The following is a 17,929-nucleotide window of genomic DNA, read 5'->3' on the forward strand; positions in this document are numbered from 1 at the left end:
AGTGGTGATATATCTGCTCTGGGGCGTGGGCTGCATTTTAGGTAAGAGCGGTGGAAGGAGTTAAATGCTATATCAAGTTTCTTTAGATCAAAAAACTTTATAATACCAAATGGTCAAGGTGTTTTCTCTGACAAGACAGGGATTTCTGCAGTTACAAAGAGACATTTGTGGTTTTATTTAGAGTATGGCGGAATGAAAAAAGAAGCTACAGAAGTCCCATCTGCTGTATTTAGATCAATGCATTCTTAATTGGGCAGACTGGACATCTATCACTTTTTGGTGGATGTCCTATATCTACCAGACTCTAAGCAAGGCCCGAGTCACTTTGAAGCAGGCATTCCCTCTTCTAGATTATCCTAAGAATGAATGATGTAGGTCAAGTCAAGAGATGGAGTTCTTTGTTCCAGTTGTGGCCTTCCCTTGAATCCTATCTAACATTTGTTGGAGTGCCTGGCCTCCTAAGTTAGGGTTTTAGGACCTGTGGGTCTGCCAGCCGATCAGGTAGGAAGTTCCTCTTACTGGTTTCGTGGAGAGAACTTCTCAGAGACCAGAAGAGCTGCATCTCAGAGACAAGAGAACTAGTTAGTTTTCGTCAAAGCCAGTTGTAGATTAGCAAGAATACATCCTGCTCAACCGGGTTTGACAACAACTGCAACTAAGGTTGAGCGTTCTTCCCCACTCCCTAATCACTGTTGGACAATAAATGTAGTCTACCTTCTGTCTTGTATCACTCCGTCAATAAGTACTGATTGCAAAGACATTGCTGTTTGATATGTGTGCATATTTCCCACCTAAGACTAGCCCCGAGAAACCAGTGCCATGCGTACAGGAAGTTGGGGTAGGATGAATATTTATTAAAAACATAGTGGTCAGCCTGTTGGCTACATCTACTGCAGATGCATCATACAGCGTTTCCCACTTTAGTAAAAACTCACTCATATCTTCAATGTTAGGAAATATTGGGATTGACGTTCCGGTCTGCCTTCTGCTGCTCCATGACCGTGAGAAGACCGGCAGCGATAGGTCACCTCTTGCAAAGTGACCCATCCTAGATGATGTGTTTGCAACAATATTACTCAGTCATTTGGGTGCTTTCTCTCTCGACTGCCTTATTTTCGATGGCTAGAAGCATGAGTAATTTGGTGTTTTTATAAGAACACAAGTTACATCTGATTGGCTGAAACCGAAGGTAGACTTGCTTAATTTTAGGGAGTCCCAATAAGGCCATAGCTAAATTAACTTTGTTATTCCTCCATTAGAATGACTATATCAACAGGTTGAATATACAGGAGGTCAGACTCTGAGCTGTCGCTTACAAACGTAGATTCTTCTGTTTCCAAACTGGTTTCCTCCTTTTCAGGGCTGTAGTACTTGTGTCTCTTGTCTGCATCTCTTTTCCTCACATACTGGGCGCGGTCCTCCATTTCAGGGCTGTCATACTCTGTTTCCAAGCTGGTCTCCTCCATTGGTGAGCCGGCGTCTTTCCCTTTCCGCACGGTGTGGTCTTCTGGAAGGCTGATGTCTTTCAGAATCTGCTTGCTTTCCTTCACAGGACTACTGGTGCCCTTCCCTCTCCGTTTAGAGCTGTAGTACTTGTGACTCTTGTCTGCATCTCTTTTCCTCACATACTGGGCGCGGTCCTCCATTTCAGGGCTCTCATACTCTGTTTCCAAGCTGGTCTCCTCCATTGTTGAGCCGGCGTCTTTCCCTTTCCGCACGGTGTGGTCTTCTGGAAGGCTGATGTCTTTCCGAATCTGCTTGCTTTCCTTCACAGGACTACTGGTGCCCTTCACTCTCCGTTTAGTTCTTCTAACTGGAATACTTTTATCCTTTACCTGCAGGCTGATGCCTTCCTGGTCTTTCATTTTTGGCTCTTTCCAAAAGTATTTCAACTGGCTTGGAGTAACCAGTTCATCAACCTTCTTTGGTGGTGGAAGACTTTGAGGTTCATAGCTGTCGGAAATATCTTCCTCGTCACTAGGCTCAGGCTTGTCTTGATATGAAAAATCCAATTCGCTTCAAAGCAAGAAGAAGAGAGATATGTTCATCACAAAGTTGAGCCGCAGGCAGAGATAAACTTTACATGTACGTAAATAGGGAAGACCTGCACAGAAAGGATGCTAGGGGTCAGACAAAGTTGACAAGTGTGTAAGGAAAGAGAACCCTGGGGCAATTGGTGCAAGTTAGAGGAGTCTTTGACTGATCTGCCACAAGTCAATACCTACCCTTATAGGACATGAAGTTGTTGCAAAGTCTCCAGGCTTCTCTATTGTCCATAGCCAATTTCACATCTCGATCGGGTACAGAGCACGCACCAGAAACTATTGTGCTTTGTCTCCTCTGTGTTTCCCTTCACAATATAGGTATTCTGTCACTATTATCAGAGCCCACAAATAAGTGTGGGGGAGCATATTTCCAAAAACCTTTTTCCTAATGGTTCAGCAATTCCCCACCTATAGTTTTCAGTGCTCTCCTGAAGTGTATGAGTGCACTGAAATGACATAATACCTTCCCTGTGACAGGAAAAAGGTCATGGCTGGAAACACTGGAGCAATCCAAAGACATGGAAATTCTTATTAGTGCATTCTAGATCCCTGTTTTTAGCTTTATGCTGTAGTATAGAGATACACCTGCTGTGAAAGTCAGCCTAGGCTCTGCCTCATCCTCAACCCTGATTCAAATGTGAGGAGGTGTTCTTTCTCAGTGCTTCCCGCTTTGGTGTGGCGGCACTCAACCAGATGTAAAAAGACATTGATGTTAGCAAAACTCTACTCAAGCAAGTCCCCTCACTGGTTCACAAAGCCTGGCAGGTGACGAGGGACTTTGCTAGATACTAGAAGGTCTTGGCTCACATCACGCTCACCTTTCAGAGCTGTCGCTGCTCATGTCCGCTTCTTCGAGTCGCTCCTTCAGGATCCGTTGCATATTTTTCCGCTCGGTCTCCTCCTTCGGTTGCATGGAGTTTGCGGCCTTCACCCAAGTACCGAGCAGTTCGTCATCACTAGAGTCACTGCAGAGACAGATTTTGGGGGAGTCAAGGATTCAGCGTTGGAACATTCCCTGAATGTTGTTACTGGTCCTACAGTGGAAACGGGGTGTTGTTGCAGTCCTGGGGTTTGAGGGTAAAAGCTCTCTCTCAAATCTAGCTGCCAAAATCTGTCTCCCCGTATTAGCACTTTTGATGTAAGTACTTAGTGCAATACAGAAGCTAGAAACAAAATACTTTCAAGTGGAAGAAAATAGCGGTCTGAACTCGCTTGTGTAAGTCTTTCTCTTTTACTTATCATAAAGGTGTTCCATTCTAAGCAGCATGATTGCTCACAAGTCTAATACCTTCTCTACTGAGTGAGACTGAGATAACCTGAGGCTGTCCCTGCCTTGCTCTGGAACCCTTATCACTGGCTTTTCTACCCATGGTCTTTTGTGACAAAAGTATGTGTCAGGAACAGAAACCTAGTGCGTCAATGTTTTTTGCAGTTTCAAAGTTTCAATTTACCCTAGCCCCTTGGTAGCAAAGAGGAGCCTAGTGATAGGCAAATGGTTGGTCTACAAACCACACAGTAATGTCGTAGAGAGCAAAACTATGCACAAAGTCACAACCGCTACCTTTGGAATTTTGGTGACTCTACAGATTCATTTATGTTGTAATAGATTTCTATGACAATAAGGCACCACTGTGTATTGAGGCCACAGCGAGGAGCCAGTGGTACTCTCAGTAAGAGAACTATTTCTGTATGTGTCTCACCTCATAGCCATCTCTCTCGCATTCAATGTGTGTGTGTGTGTGTGTGTGTGTGTACGTGTGTGTGTGTGTGTACGTGTGTGTGTATGTGTGTGTGTGTGTGTACGTGTGTGTACGTGTGTGTGTGTGCAAAAAAGAAGCAGAGAACTCTGGGTAGTTCTCAAGTTTAGGTGGAAATCAGCTGTTGTATAGAGCGCACTCAGCACCAGCGACACTCTAGATCTGCTCACCTCAAATGTCTGCTTTTCTATGAAAGTCTTTAAGCATTGGATTAGCACAGTGACATCCACGCCGAGATGGGTCTTTAAGCATAGGACTAGCACAGAGCTGTCCATGCCGAGCTGTACAATGACAAAAGCCAATTACCGCTCCAGGCAGAGTATTGCAGCTTTGAATTAGTAAAATTCCAACCAAGCCAACCTGAAATGAGTAAAAGCAACCCCTGACAGTGTTTTGCTCTACTTAGAGCTCTTCAGAGAGGTATAGCTTTGTCCAGACACAAGGGTGCACCCAGTTTAAGTCAAAACAATACCCTTTCAGGCATGGAGTGATGCATAAATTATGCAAAAAAGAAGCAGAGAACTCTGGGTAGTTCTATACAAGAGCTGCTTTCCACCTAAACTTGAGAACTACCCAGAGTTCTCTGCTTCCTTTTTGCATAATTTATGCGTCACTCCATGCCTGAAAGGGTATTGTTTTGACTTAAACTGGGTGCTCCCTTGTGCTCCAAGTAGATCTAAACACTGTGTCAGGGGTTGCTTTTACTCATTTCAGGTTGACTTGGTTGGAATTTTACTAATTCAAAGCTGTAATACTGTGCCTGGAGTGGTAATTGGCTTTTGTCATGGACAGCACTGTGCTAGTCCTATGCTTAAAGACCTTGCAGTTGAAATGGCAAAAGACTTTGTTTCTTTCTAGCTCGGTGTGGATGGCACTGTGCTAATCCAATGCTTCAAGACTTTGATAGAAAAGCAGACATTTGAGGTGAGCAGATCTTGAGTGCCGCTGGTTTTGAGAGCGCTCTATACAGGAGCTGCTTTCCAACTAAACTTGAGAACTTCCCAGAGCTCTTGTTTCTTTTTTGCATAATTTGTTTTGATATATATATATATACAAATAACCCCTCCAGTCATGAAAAGGAGGAGGCCACACAGGGAGTTGCTTCGGAAGCGTTTTTAATCACACAGCTTGAAGCATAATGCATTTCGGCTTACACAGCCGTCTTCGGATGCCACTGCAATAATCAGGATGCTGCCCCACCTGCGCTTTCAAATGGTCCTCTTTCCTATTGGTGAGAGCACCGGCAAACCCCTGTCACATGACCGCACATCAGAAGAAGTGTAGTATACACTGCAACTCCCAGAAACCACCTTACCGGGATAGATGCTGTGCAGGGATGGACATGATGAATTCTGTCCAGATTAAATAAAATGCTGGGCAGGACTGACGCAGTGTCCGAGATGAAATAATCCTGGATGACAGTGTCCCAAAACGCCTCCTTGTCTCCCCGTATACGTCCCAGCCTCGTGAAATAAGGCTCAAGCAGGCCGTGAGCAGTAGAACAATGTAACCTGCTCTACGTGAAGTCACGAACTGTAGTGCACAGCAGCCTTTAAAATTCTCACTCATTAAGGCGGGCTGAAATAATCCGATTCCTCGGGAAACAAAATAAACTGCAACAGCAGACTCCAGTAGTACTTCAGCCACTTAGCAGAACGGGGCCTCCTGGCACGCCACTGGTCAGCGTGAAAAATGCAAGTAACCCCTCCAGTCGTGAAAAGGAGGAGGCCACACAGGGAGTTGCTAAAAAAACCAAAGGTTACAGGGACGTTATAGTTGGCCTCAGATTTCACTTGTACAAAACCAGTTAAATTCAGCAATTGTAGTTATCTGAGCTAACTATAACTTGCGCCTCCAAATGCACTGCTTATGACCTCACATATTGCATCACTCGTGACATGGTCAGTGACATCACAGATTACATCATCAAGTGAGTGTAAGTGTTTTTTAAGAGTTTATGGGTGTTAAAGCACAAGTTACTTACTTGTGTAACAATATGTCTGTAAGAGACATTAGTTAGTGATAGATTCCTTACCTTAGAATATCCCCAGGCGTCAGACTGGATCCGGAAAATTTTCATCAGCAGTACCCCTGCGGTAGGCGGCGTCGTGCGGCTCCGCGTACGTCGCTGGCGTCGTATTCGCCGAGATGACCTCATCGGAGCTACTTAGACACACCCACGCGCGCTGACGTCAGTTCTGTACACGACATTCCGCGCCAGGAACGCAGAGCCATGCCAGAGACCGACTACAATAGAACTAGGGCCCTAAAAGGGATGACCTGAACCCTAGAGAACAGTTCGCAGAACGGAGAGGATGGTCGGGCGGTGAGGAATCTATCACTAACTAATGTCTCTTACAGATATGTCGTTACACAAGTAAGTAACTTGTGCATCTGAAAGAGACATGTTAGTGATAGATTCCTTACCTTAGAATACATACCCAATGAATACCAACCCCGGTGGAGGGTCTGCGAAGTGCAATCACACCAGAAAGTCACGGAGAACCAACTGGCCAAAGACGCAGTCTGTCCGGACTTGACTGTCCAGGCAATAGTGCTTAGTGAAAGTATGCAGCGAGGCCCACGTGGCTGCCTGACCGATGTCTTGCAGGGGGACACCGCGTCCCAATGCTGTAGTAGCTGCTGTGGCCCTGGTAGAATGGGCGCGCAACCCTACCGGTGGTTCCTTTTTAGCCAGAGAGTAACAGGCTTTAATAAAAGAAGCAGTCTCTCCGGACCGGACTGTCAAGGCAGTAGTGCTTAGTGAAAGGACTCAACGAGGCCCAAGTGGCTGCCTGACAGATATCTTGCAGGGGGACACCACGTCCCAATGCTGTAGCAGCTGATGTCGCCCTGGTAGAATGGGCACGCAGCCCAACCGGAGGTTCCTTTTTTTTTGTGCCAAAGAGTAACAGGCTTTAATGCACAAGACAACCCATCGAGAGATAGTTCGCTTGAGCACAGCCCGGCCTTTCTTGGCGCCCATGTAGCCAACAAAGAGCTGGTCACCCACCTGGAACTGACGTGTGCGGTTGAGATAGAATGAAGCACACGTTTTGGGTCCAGATGGTGGAGCCTCTCTTCCTCCCTTGAAGGATGCGGAGGCGGAAAGAAAGTGGGCAGAGTGACAGTTTGCCTGAGATGAAATGCAGTGACTACTTTCGTCAGAAAGGAGGGACGTGGTTGAAGCACAACCTTGTCCGGATGACTCGCCAGGAAAGGAGGTTTACAGGAAAGAGCCTGGAGCTCACTCACTCTCCTAGCGAAGGTGATGGCCACCAGGAAGACAGTCTTCAAAGTCAATAACTACAAAGGACAGTTATGAAGAGGATCAAAAGGAGCGCACATTAAGTATGTGAGAACCAGGTTTAAGTCTCTCTGAGGCATCACAAAAGGAATAGGAGGGAAAAGGTGAGTAGTGCCTTTGAGAAATCTATTAACATCGGGGGGCTTGAAAAGAGAGGGCTGATCAGGCAGCCTAAGAGAGGCTGAAAGAGCAGAAAGGTAGCCCTTGATAGGGCCCAGAGCAGATCCCTGCTGCGCCAAAAAGAGAAGGAACAATAGGACCTCAGAAAGAGGGGCAGAAAGGGGATCAACAGCTTTTGCCGTGCACCACGCCACAAACTTGTTCCACTGACAGACGTATACAGTTTTAGCTGAGGGACGCCCGGCTGCCAGAATCACATTACAGACATCAGGAGGCAAGTCACATGGAATCCACTGTCGCCGCACAATCTCCACGCAAGGAGGTGGAGGCTGAACAGGTTCGGGTGGAGGACCGTCCCCTGTTGCTGCGACAGAAGATCCTCCCGAAGAGGCAGTCGTATCGGGGGGTAAATGCTCATACTGAGTAGCTCGGGATACCAAACTCTTCGAGCCCAGTCCGGTGCCACAAGAATGACTTGCGCCAGGTCGCGTCTGATCTTCAGCACTCTGGGTAGTAGTGGTATAGGCGAAAAAGCGTACAACCGACCGCAATTCCACTCGCGATGAAAAGCGTCTCCGAGCGAGTGCCGCCTTGGAAACTCCAACGCGCAGAACTGCTGGCATTGCGCGTTCTCTTTGGTGGCAAATAGATCCAACCAAGGTTCTTGCCGCTGCTGAAAGAGCTCCTGTGCCACCTCCGAGGGAAGAAGCTATTCGTGATCCGACATGCACCTGCGGCTGAGTTCGTCCGCCTTGGCTTTCAGGGTGCCTGCCAGGTGTTGAACCGTCAAGGAAATGCCTCAACGTTCCAGTCATGTCAAGAGACGTAGAGCCTCCAGACATAGGGTCCACGACCCCACCCCGCCTTGCTTGTTGCAGTACCATATGGTGGTGTCTGTAAACACCTGCACCACCCTCCCCTTGACAGAGGGAAGGAATGCTGTCCGTGCAAGTAGGATTGCACTGAGCTCCAGAAGGTTGAAATGGAGCTTGGACTCTGCCGGAGACCAGAGGCCCTTGATCTCTGCCTCTCCCATGTGGCCGCCCCATCTCGGGAGGGACCCGTCCGTCACCACTGTGTGCTCCGGTTGGGGAAGGGAGAGGGATCTGCCGCTGACCTAACACTGGTTCGTGAGCCTCCACTGCAAGCCGTGTGCCGTGCCCTCCGAGATCTGGACGTAGTCGGACAGGTTCTCCCAATGCTGCATCCACTGGAACTGCAGGTCTCACTGCAGAGCCCGCATATGCCATCTGGCATGTTCGATCAGCAGGATGCAGGATGCAGGAGCCCATGAGGCCCAGCAGCCTCAGGGTCTTCCTGAACGAAACCCAGGACCAGGGCCGAAACATCGGAATCATAGCCCGAATGCTCCAGACTTGCTGTTCGGGCGGATAAACTCAAAACTGCGCCATATCCAGAACTGCTCCTATGAAAAGGAGCTTCTGAGAGGGAATCAGGTGTGACTTCAACTTGTTTATAGTGAACACCAGTAAATGCAGGAGGTCGGCCGTAGTCTGGAGGTGGGAGACGACAGCCTGGGGCAAGCCCGCCTTAAACAGACAGTCTTCGAGAAAGGGTATGACTGGAACCCCTGATCTGCGCAGATGAGCTGCAACCACTGCCATCACCTTTGAGTACACCCGAGAGGCTCTGGTAAGGCCGAAGTGGAACACAGTAAACTGAAAGTGCTCGTGGCCCACCGTGAATCGTAGATAGCATCTGTGGGCTGACAGGACGGGGATATGGAAATAAGCATCCTGCAAGTCCAATGCCACCGTCCAGTCTCCGGGATTGAGGGCAGACAGGACCTGAGCTAACGTAAGCATCTTGAGCTTCTCCTTCCGGAGTAAGCGGTTGAGAGCCCGTAGGTCTAGAATAGGACACAGGACTTTGGCCTTCTTGGGCATCAGAAAGTAGTGGGAATAGCAACCACAACCTACTTCTGGCACATGGACCCTCTCTATAGCTCCTTTAGCCAAAAGAGCTGAGACTTCCTGGGGGAAAAGTGCTAAATGATCTTCCGACATGCGATCATAAGATGGTGGCATGGAAGGAGGAGTAGCCTTGAATGGGAGGGAGTAGCCCTGTCCGACGAATTGCAGAATCCACCTGTCAGAAGTGATGGATTGCCAGTGGAGGAGGTGATGGGGAATCCTGCCTCCAACTGGCTGAAGATGGGCCTGGAACGTCGTACTAGGAAGGCTTGGAGGCCGTGGCAGGGAGGGAAATGGTGGACTGACCCGCCCACTGTCTCCCAGACCCGCGAGGACACTGGGTCCCATGCCCGCGGCTACGCAGAGGCTGGGCAGCTTGTGTGAACCGGTTGGTGGACTGGACGTGCTTAGGCTCCCCGTCCGTAGCCACGAAAGGGACGAAAAGCAGACTGGAGTGGATGGGAAGGCGCAGTGAGGCCCAAAGATCTGGCTGTAGCACGAGAATCTTTAAAGCGCTCAAGTGCCAAATCTGCTTTGCCGCCAAAAAGACGACAGCCATCAAAGAGCATGTGCAAACCAGTGTCTGGAGAGGTGTCCAGACCACTGGCATCACTCAGGTCCTCTCGCCCCTCTGGCTCTTCCAGCTGGTCGGTTAAAGAGTCCAGCGACCCCTTCCAGTCCTCATCACCACCTTCTGAGCGGTAGGGAACCCCAGGGATGAACAGGGGAACAGAAGTACCCTCTGGTATTGGTTCCAACTTCGGTCCGGCTCCAATTCAGGGATGAGGGTAGGGACGGAGTTGGCTAGGGGCACAGCCAGTGTCATTGTCGGGATCGCAATGGGGAAGGTTGAGTGAGCTTGACCGATGTCGATACAGATCCAGGTCTGGATCTGCGGGGGCCCTCCGGCACCAGGACCGGAGCTGTTTGCATCAAAGGCCCAGGACCCCCGATCCGCAGGGCCAAAGACATGTCGGTTGAGTCGGGCTACCTAAAGACTAGGTGTAAGGCCTCGTAAAACTGTCTTAGTTGGGCAAGAGACGCTCCTGCTCCCAGGATGGGTGGGAGGCGTGGAGTCGTCTCTGAAGCAGGCACCGGAGACCGAGCCTTCGAGTGACCACGCTCCAAGTCCTGCATCGCGTCAGCTGACCGACAGGGAGAAGGGGAAGAGTGCCTGTGCTTTTTCGCCTTCTACTTGTGTTTTGACTTACCCAAGGACCTCGACGACTTGAAGCGCTTCAAGGAGTAGGGGTTTCGCCAACGGTCTTGTGACATTCCTCTCAAACGAGACCGGGAATGACACGGAGCCGACTGCCGGGCCTCCAATAACTTTCCGACTGCTCCCGCAAAGTCTTCGGGTGCATGACCCAGCAGTCTGAGCACGAATTCAGGTCGTGGTCATGCTCCAGACACCGCAAGCACATGAGTTGCGGATTCGTCACAGACATCTTGTGACAGGAGCTGCAGGGCTTGAAGCCGGTCCGACGTTGGGACATCCCTCGTGCACCAGGAGTCCAATACTCAAAAAGGCATCGAGAAAAAGTTGCAAAAAGCTAGCCAAAAACAGCTAAGGGGTAGCTCTCTCCGGATCTGGCTCGGAAAAAGAACAGACGCCGCGCACAGGGACGGCGTCTAAGTAGGCACGGCAACGCCATCCTGGCGATCTCAATGCCAATGCCTGACGTGGAGCCAGCCCACACCACCTACCGACGCACAGGGGTACTGCTGATAAAAACAAAAATCACTGGATCTTAGCAGACGCCTGAGGGAAATTTTAAGGTTTTAAGGGAATAGGTGTGGTGCAGCGGTCAGGGCAACTTACTCCGGAACCTGGGGGCTCACTGTTCGATCCCTGGTGCCGGTGGCAGATCAGCCCAGCACCATGTGACTCTGGGCAATAGCTCACTTAATCTTCCCGACGGCCCCCAGCGCCTTGACACCCTTGTGTAATTGTTCGCGCTTTACAAATACTGGACATTTACATTTAAGGTAAGGAATCTACAACTAACAGTCTATCAGATAAGGCTGAAAATCTGGCTTTTCCCAATAAGAGCAGATGATCTGACTGCACTCTGTAGGTGACCGAAATGCATGTGCGTTCTACAAGTCACATTTAATTCATTCATTCATAGTTTTGTGCTTGTGAAGAAGCTCTCTTCCTTCCTGAAAACCTCACGTAAGACTGTCTTTGGTTCCGACTGAAGGAGTATCCCTGATACTATCCAGACTGTCTCTGAGGATAATCTGAATGCCCGTAACCTTTCTATTGACTGGATCCTGTTCTGAAATTTTGTGATCTTCAGCCACAAAACTTGACATTCCAAATCTGCAATACGACAAAAGCCCTAAAGCCCTTGCAGTGTCCGTGTACGTTTTAAGACCTTGCAAAGCTTTTTCTACAAGTTTACCAAAAAGAGTAAGGCCATCAAAGGGCATTTCTAGGATCTTAGATTGGGCATCAGTACAGAAGGCTGTAGACTTTCACCAGCCTTGATTTCTTAGTACAGTACCTCCTACCAACTGGCAAAAACCTGTGTTTGAGGCATCCATTCCTGCGTCAATACTGGAGGAAGAAGTTAGCTCTCCTCCTTTTATGATAGACCCCGCTGTTTCCCTCTTATTCTCATGAATGAGTTCCAGTAATTAAGTGATACCATGCCGCATTTGGCGATGATAAAGACCTAGAATTGCCAGGGCATAAGCGGTCTTAATTGAGGTTGCTGCCATAGACAAAATTCTTTGGCCCAGATCATCAATGGGTTTGCTATCCTTGTCGGGCAGACTAGAGGATGGTTCTTCTCTGAGCGGCTGAAGAAATGATTGAATTGGATTTAGTATGACCAGTGAGGCAAGCTGGAGCTGAATCTGGAGCCTTATATTTATCCTCCAGACGAAGTATCACTGAGTATCCTCATTGATTTCAAACCCTCCGACCAGACATAATCAAGAAAGGGTATGGACTTAACAGATTTCCGAGGTCCAAAGTCATAAAGAAAGCATGGTTGATCCACAGACGCCATTGGTAGGTTGAATTTCTCTGCAGCTCTTTCAATCCTGTGGAATTGGCCAGTCATCATTTCCACTTAGGGCAATGAATTACTGTCCATTATCATCTTTTCTGTCACCATTGGGTAAAACATCCTCCATGTCCTCCCCATGAATAGATACTTTTGGCATTAGAGGAGGAGGTAATGGTGATGGCTGCAGAGGAGGTGAAACCGGTAAAGGAGCAGACTGAGGAGATGACACAATGGGTACAGAAGGTAACCCCATGTAAGGATTAGTAGTTGGTTGCTGTGGAAATAATGTGTTGAAAGTATCCATCATCTGTTGCAATGTCGATTAAAACGCCATCGGCACTTGCACTACATCTGGTCCTCAATAATATCTTGGTGGTTTCTGCCTCATACCACTTCAAGTAGTCACAGACTTGTACTCCTGCTGGTAAACCTATTCACAGTAAGAATTCTTCTTGTCCATTTATTTATTGCCAAAATCTGGGATATATATTACATCTAATTGTGTTGGGCAGTGAGGAATAAATAATCACTCGCCTCTTCTTCTTGATCTGACTGCAATATTTGAGCCGAAGGTAAATTTATCATCATTAATGATGAAAAAACATTTCCTGTTTTTTGTCGACTGTGTGGCTCTCAAAGGGGATGTCGACATTGATTTTGTTGTCGACCGTATGTTAGTCATCGATTGTCGTCATCGACTGTCATAGTTGTCGACAACGGAGTTGATGTTGGCGGTCTCATTGTCGACAAGGTTTCCTTTGAAGAGGAGTCTTTTGAAAATGTCTTCTTCTTACTTGCAACAGGTAAATCCTCTCTATAGCACTTAGAGGCATATTTATCTAGTTTGTTATCAGAGGTAGTGGCTGCAACCACTGTACCAAATAAATCATGCTCAGGAAACTATACAAGTTTCCTCTTATGCGCTTGCTTCGTAGAAGTGCTTGGAAAGGCACTTTTCATGGTATCTTCCCCTGAAAAGAGGGCATCTTTTTTAGAAGAAGGAAAATTATCTTTCCTATGGCTATTAATTGGTTAAAGGCAATAAATACACAGAGTAGGGGTCATCAGTGTAAATCTTCTTGTGTCCACAAGAGGAACACGGTTTAAAAAGAGATTTCTTCTTTTCGTCAGCTGTGGTGGCAGTTGGTTGTTCGATCCAATGGTCTCCAAGGTCCAGATAGTATAATAATCTACCCTAATAACAACTCACAGTACTGAAGAATAGGGCTGGTTCAAATCCAGAGTAGCTCGATATAGTAACAATTTCAGGTTCACTGAAAGGTTAGCACAGGGCTCTGACGGAAGTCCCTCACACACGACATGCAGTAGAACTCTGAGCTATGGTGGCCTCTAGAGGAAGTAGGAGAGCTTAAACTTCCACCTTACTGGTTGAAGTTTTGGTTCTTTGAAATGGGGTGGATGTGTTACTAAACATGCTATGTTGTTTCGGCCTATGTCCATTTTACACTATATACTGAATGCTGTATATTTCACACTGTATACTGCTATTCTGATGTACTGGGGATTCCCACCTAACAACGGGGAATGATTCAAGCATGTGAACATATAAAAGATCCACTGTTGGAGTAATATACACATGCACACACCAAAAAACATTTATGTGCAGTAACACTTTCATCCTGGAATTCCCGGTCGAATAACTAATCTGTGACACATTTGTGATTCACAGATCATCCACATTCCTGAATTCAAAACAAAATATCCACTCACCGTGATGCTCTTCTTGTGCATGTAATTTCACCTTTTTTCAGGAGCAGGGATCACGGCCCTTACCCTCAAATGGCTACCGAAACAACATTTTCTATCGTGTCTTATCAGATTGACCAGATTTGACAGTAAACCAAGAATCTCCATTTCTACATTGGACCAGGGGGAAAATATGGTCTCTGGTCCAATCAAATTTATTTTAAAAAATGTTATTGACAGATTTTGCAAATCCAATACAGCAAACACCTGTTCTTTATTTCTATACATCTCTCTGACCTCATATGAGCCCAAGTTATTGGCTGTTTTGCTGAAACTAATTGTAACAAGACAAAAAAGGGTTGTGATTTGTATGAGGCCACTTAGCTTAATTTCCATTTTTTTGTGAAAATCTATCTAGCAATTTTTGCTGTACTTGCAACACTATTTGCCCCATCCAACCCATGAAATTACAATGAACAGGTGTATACCTATTCCCTTATCTCATTTGACATGTCTTCAAGAAATTCTCCAGGATAAAGTAAATGAGGATAAATCTAACCAGGTTTGTCAAACATCAACAAAAATTATAAGATTCATAAGATGCTGTTTTATGAAGACAGCAGTCTAGTTATAATTGTATAGCTGCTACTGCAGACTCTGTAATATGTATCTTGCTATAGATATAAACACACACACACGCATATTTTCACTGGAAGAACCAAAGGTTGAGGTAAAGTTATAGTGAATTTAATGTTCGTGACAACAGTAAAGTTTTGAACTAAACAAACAAAAAAAAACATTCACCAGTTATAGTTAGCAGAGATAACTATAACTTGCGCCCCTGCCATGCACTGCTTATTAGATCACTCATGACATGTTCTATGACATCATTACGACATCACTGATATCTCAAATGACATTATTGATGACATCATCCAATGAGAGTGTTCGTTTGTTCTATAGTTTACATAGTGGCGGGTAGCTACCATATTACTTTTCTACCTAATTTTGTACACCCCAACTAATGGGTATTGGTGTTTACAAAACACATGTGCTTCTAATGCATCATAGGTGTGCAGAGGTATGGAACACATTATAAATGTTTGTACGGTAGAGTAACTCTGTGTGCAGGTGACGGTTGACAACTTGTGTTCATTATGTTCCACACAAGTTTTTAGGTACTGCACAAAACGTTTCTAGCAGGGCATAGGTTCTACGTACTATATACTAAGTATTGTAAACAGCCATGAGTTATTAGACCGAATTGTGTCAGCATGACTATTTCTACTTAACATAGAAGACTGTGTGCACCAAGTACTAACTAATGTACATGTGCCTGTTTTTCTTCAGAAGATAGACTATCAATAAAGTTTTCACCACAGTAGAAGGCTGCAGGTAGTATGATCTTTAACACCTTCAGAGCATGGTTATTTTAAGTGAATAGTTGCTCTTTGGACAAGTTTAGCATAGAGTGTACACTGTTCTTAGTAAATACTATTTAATACTCTGGTGTATTTCTCATGAGAGTTTGACTGCCTGCAAACAGTGTGGTAAAGAGTAAACTCTCTCTATAGAGTAAACAGTGTTAACAGTACCCACTTTTCTACTCATTTGAGATGTCATCAGTGATGTCATAAATGAGGTCATAGATCGTCATGAGTGCTGTAAAATGCGACGTCATAAGCAGTGCACAGCGGGAGCGCAAGTTATAGTTAGCTGTGCTAACTATAACTCGTGAATTTCTGTTTGTTTTTTCTTTGTTCAAAACGTTAATTTTGTCACTGACATATTAACGTAATTATAACGTTACCTTAACCTTCATTTTTTCAGAGAATTTCTACGTTTTTATTTTAAACGAAAACCGATCTTTTTATTACACCTAACTATAACATTACTTTAACCTGTGTTGTTTTTCAGTGAATTTCTAGAGCTTTTTTAACGTAAAGCAATATTTTATTAAGATACGTAAAGCCAACCCCTGCCACAAATGGGTGGCCTTATATTTTTTAAAGGGGAGCTGGGGCCAAGTGGCCCCCCTTCCTGAGACTTATTACACTCTGGGGACCACTTCCTCCAAGCCTTTTTTTAAAGATAGGGAAGGGGGCCACCTGGTTCCCCCTTAGGGACTTTTTCTTTAAAAAGTGGGTCGGTGGCGTGGCCACCCTCACCGAGGTCTATTAGGACCTGGAGACCCCAGCCCCCAGGGCCATTTTATTTTCTTAAATTAAAGGTGAGGGGTGATGCGTGGCCCCCTCACAGAGCCTTGTTAGGTCCTAGGAACCCCATCACTAAAATTAAAGGGGATGGGGGCTGCGTGGCCCTCCTCCCCGAGCCTTGTTAGGCTCTTTGAGACCCCATCTGATAGGACCACTACTTAAATTAAAGGGGAGGGGGCAGTGAGGCCCCCCTCTCTGAGCCTTGTGAGGCCCTCGGGTCTCCATCCCCCAGGGCCATTATTATAATTAGAAAGGAGGGGGGCAAGGTGCCCCCCCTCCCTCAGCCTTGTTAGGCCCTGGGGACCCCATCGCCCAGGGCAGTTTTAAAAGGGGAGAGCGGCTGTGTGGGCCTCCTCCCCGAGCCTTGGTAGGCCCCAGGGGACCCCATCTGCCAGGGCCACTCATAAATAAGGGGGCGGGCCCCCTTCCCTGAGCTGTTATCGACCCCAGATACCCCATTCCCGAGGCCCACATTTCTAAAAGGTGGGTGCCTGGTGCCCAACCAGGTCCCCCACCATACACTTGTTAGGGGTCGCACGGGGGTGCTCCAAGACCCTGTGGCCCCAGCCAACAGCCCACATGCAGCGGGAGCCGGTGATGCTCCCACCCGGAGGGAACAGCTACTAATGCTGCTCCCTCCAGACGGAAGCAATATTTTTCTGTTTCCTGCCCCCATCAGTACGGGCTGAGAAACAAATCAAAAGTCTGTTCCTATCTGGTGGGAGCATTTTCAAAGCTCCTTTGGCAGAAGTTTCAAAATTGCTCCCGTCAAGCAAGACCAAACAGGTTTGCTGGGCCGGTGCGGGCAGGGAAACTGCAATGTCCCAGTTGTGGGCTCCCCGGGACATAGCCTGTTAGCTGGCCTGGGGAATGGGGTTCCCGGCACCATTAAAGGGTCAGGGAAGGGGACCACATGGCCCCTCTTCCCATTTTAAGTAATTTCATCCATGGGATAGGCTCCCCAAGGCTTTTAATGGCTCAGGATGGGTCTCCTCGGGACTTTAGATGCTCGGGAGGGGGCTGCAAGGCCTCCCCCCCCATAAACACTACTTTCGGCCCGAGGGTTGGCTCCCCGGGGCTTCTGGAGGCTTGTGAGTGGCCTCCCATATACACTATTTGTGGCCCAAAGGGTGGCTGGAGGCTCTGAGAGGGGCTGCGGGCCCCCTCCCCTTACATTGAAATTTTGGCCCTGGCGGTGGGCTCCCCAAGGCCTCAGGAGGCTCGAGGAGGGGGCTGCACCCCCCCCCCCCCCTCACATGCAAATGTTGACCCGGCCGCCATTTTTTCCCTGCCTCGCAGCATTTTTTTGTTGGGGGGGAGGTAGTCCCTCTGGGTCCCCCCCATGTGGCCTAAGGGGGTCATGGTATCCCTACACTGCCCATTATACTATTTTTCAGTTTTTTACTTCAGGATAGTGGACTAAGTCCTCGAGTCCTGTAGTGACAGCCCGCAACATTTTTCTCCTGCTGCTGGCAGCCAATCAAAGCGCTTGCTCCTGCGGGAGTCTGACTCCCGTGGGAGCGAGATGCCCCAAGGGAACTAACACTTCCTTGACCAATCAGAACTCTCCACTTTTAAATTGACGCTTCTGCGAGAGTCTCTCAAGTCTCCTACGGACCCATCATCCTGATATACAATTATTTTTGACCCTGGATTTCTCAAAAACTACTAAACGGATTCACACCAAATCACAGAAAGCACAATCTGTGGACCAAGATCTAACTACCTGCCAAATTTGGTGTAATTCCGTTCAGCAGTTTTGCGGTTGCCCATCTTAAAGAAGTCTATGGAAAATGCATAGGGGTTTTGCGTTTTGGGATCTT

At 47.3% G+C, this 17,929-nt stretch overlaps 1 protein-coding gene across 1 annotated transcript in view; it reads right to left on the reverse strand.

Moving 5' to 3' along the window:
- Positions 1–835: 835 nt before the first annotated feature.
- DCST2 (DC-STAMP domain containing 2) overlaps positions 836–17,929 on the reverse strand; it is an 86,566-nt gene continuing 69,472 nt past the window's right edge. Inside the window, exons 14-15 of the mRNA XM_085639810.1 lie at positions 2,864–3,010; positions 836–2,016 (exon numbers count right to left, since the gene is read on the reverse strand). Coding sequence (XP_085495936.1) covers positions 1,245–2,016; positions 2,864–3,010 — 919 coding nt within the window. The 3' untranslated portion in view covers positions 836–1,244. The remainder of the gene's footprint in view (positions 2,017–2,863; positions 3,011–17,929) is intronic.

Source organism: Triturus cristatus, chromosome 12, assembly GCF_964204655.1.
Source record: "Triturus cristatus chromosome 12, aTriCri1.1, whole genome shotgun sequence".
Classification (NCBI taxonomy): Eukaryota; Metazoa; Chordata; class Amphibia; order Caudata; family Salamandridae; genus Triturus; species Triturus cristatus.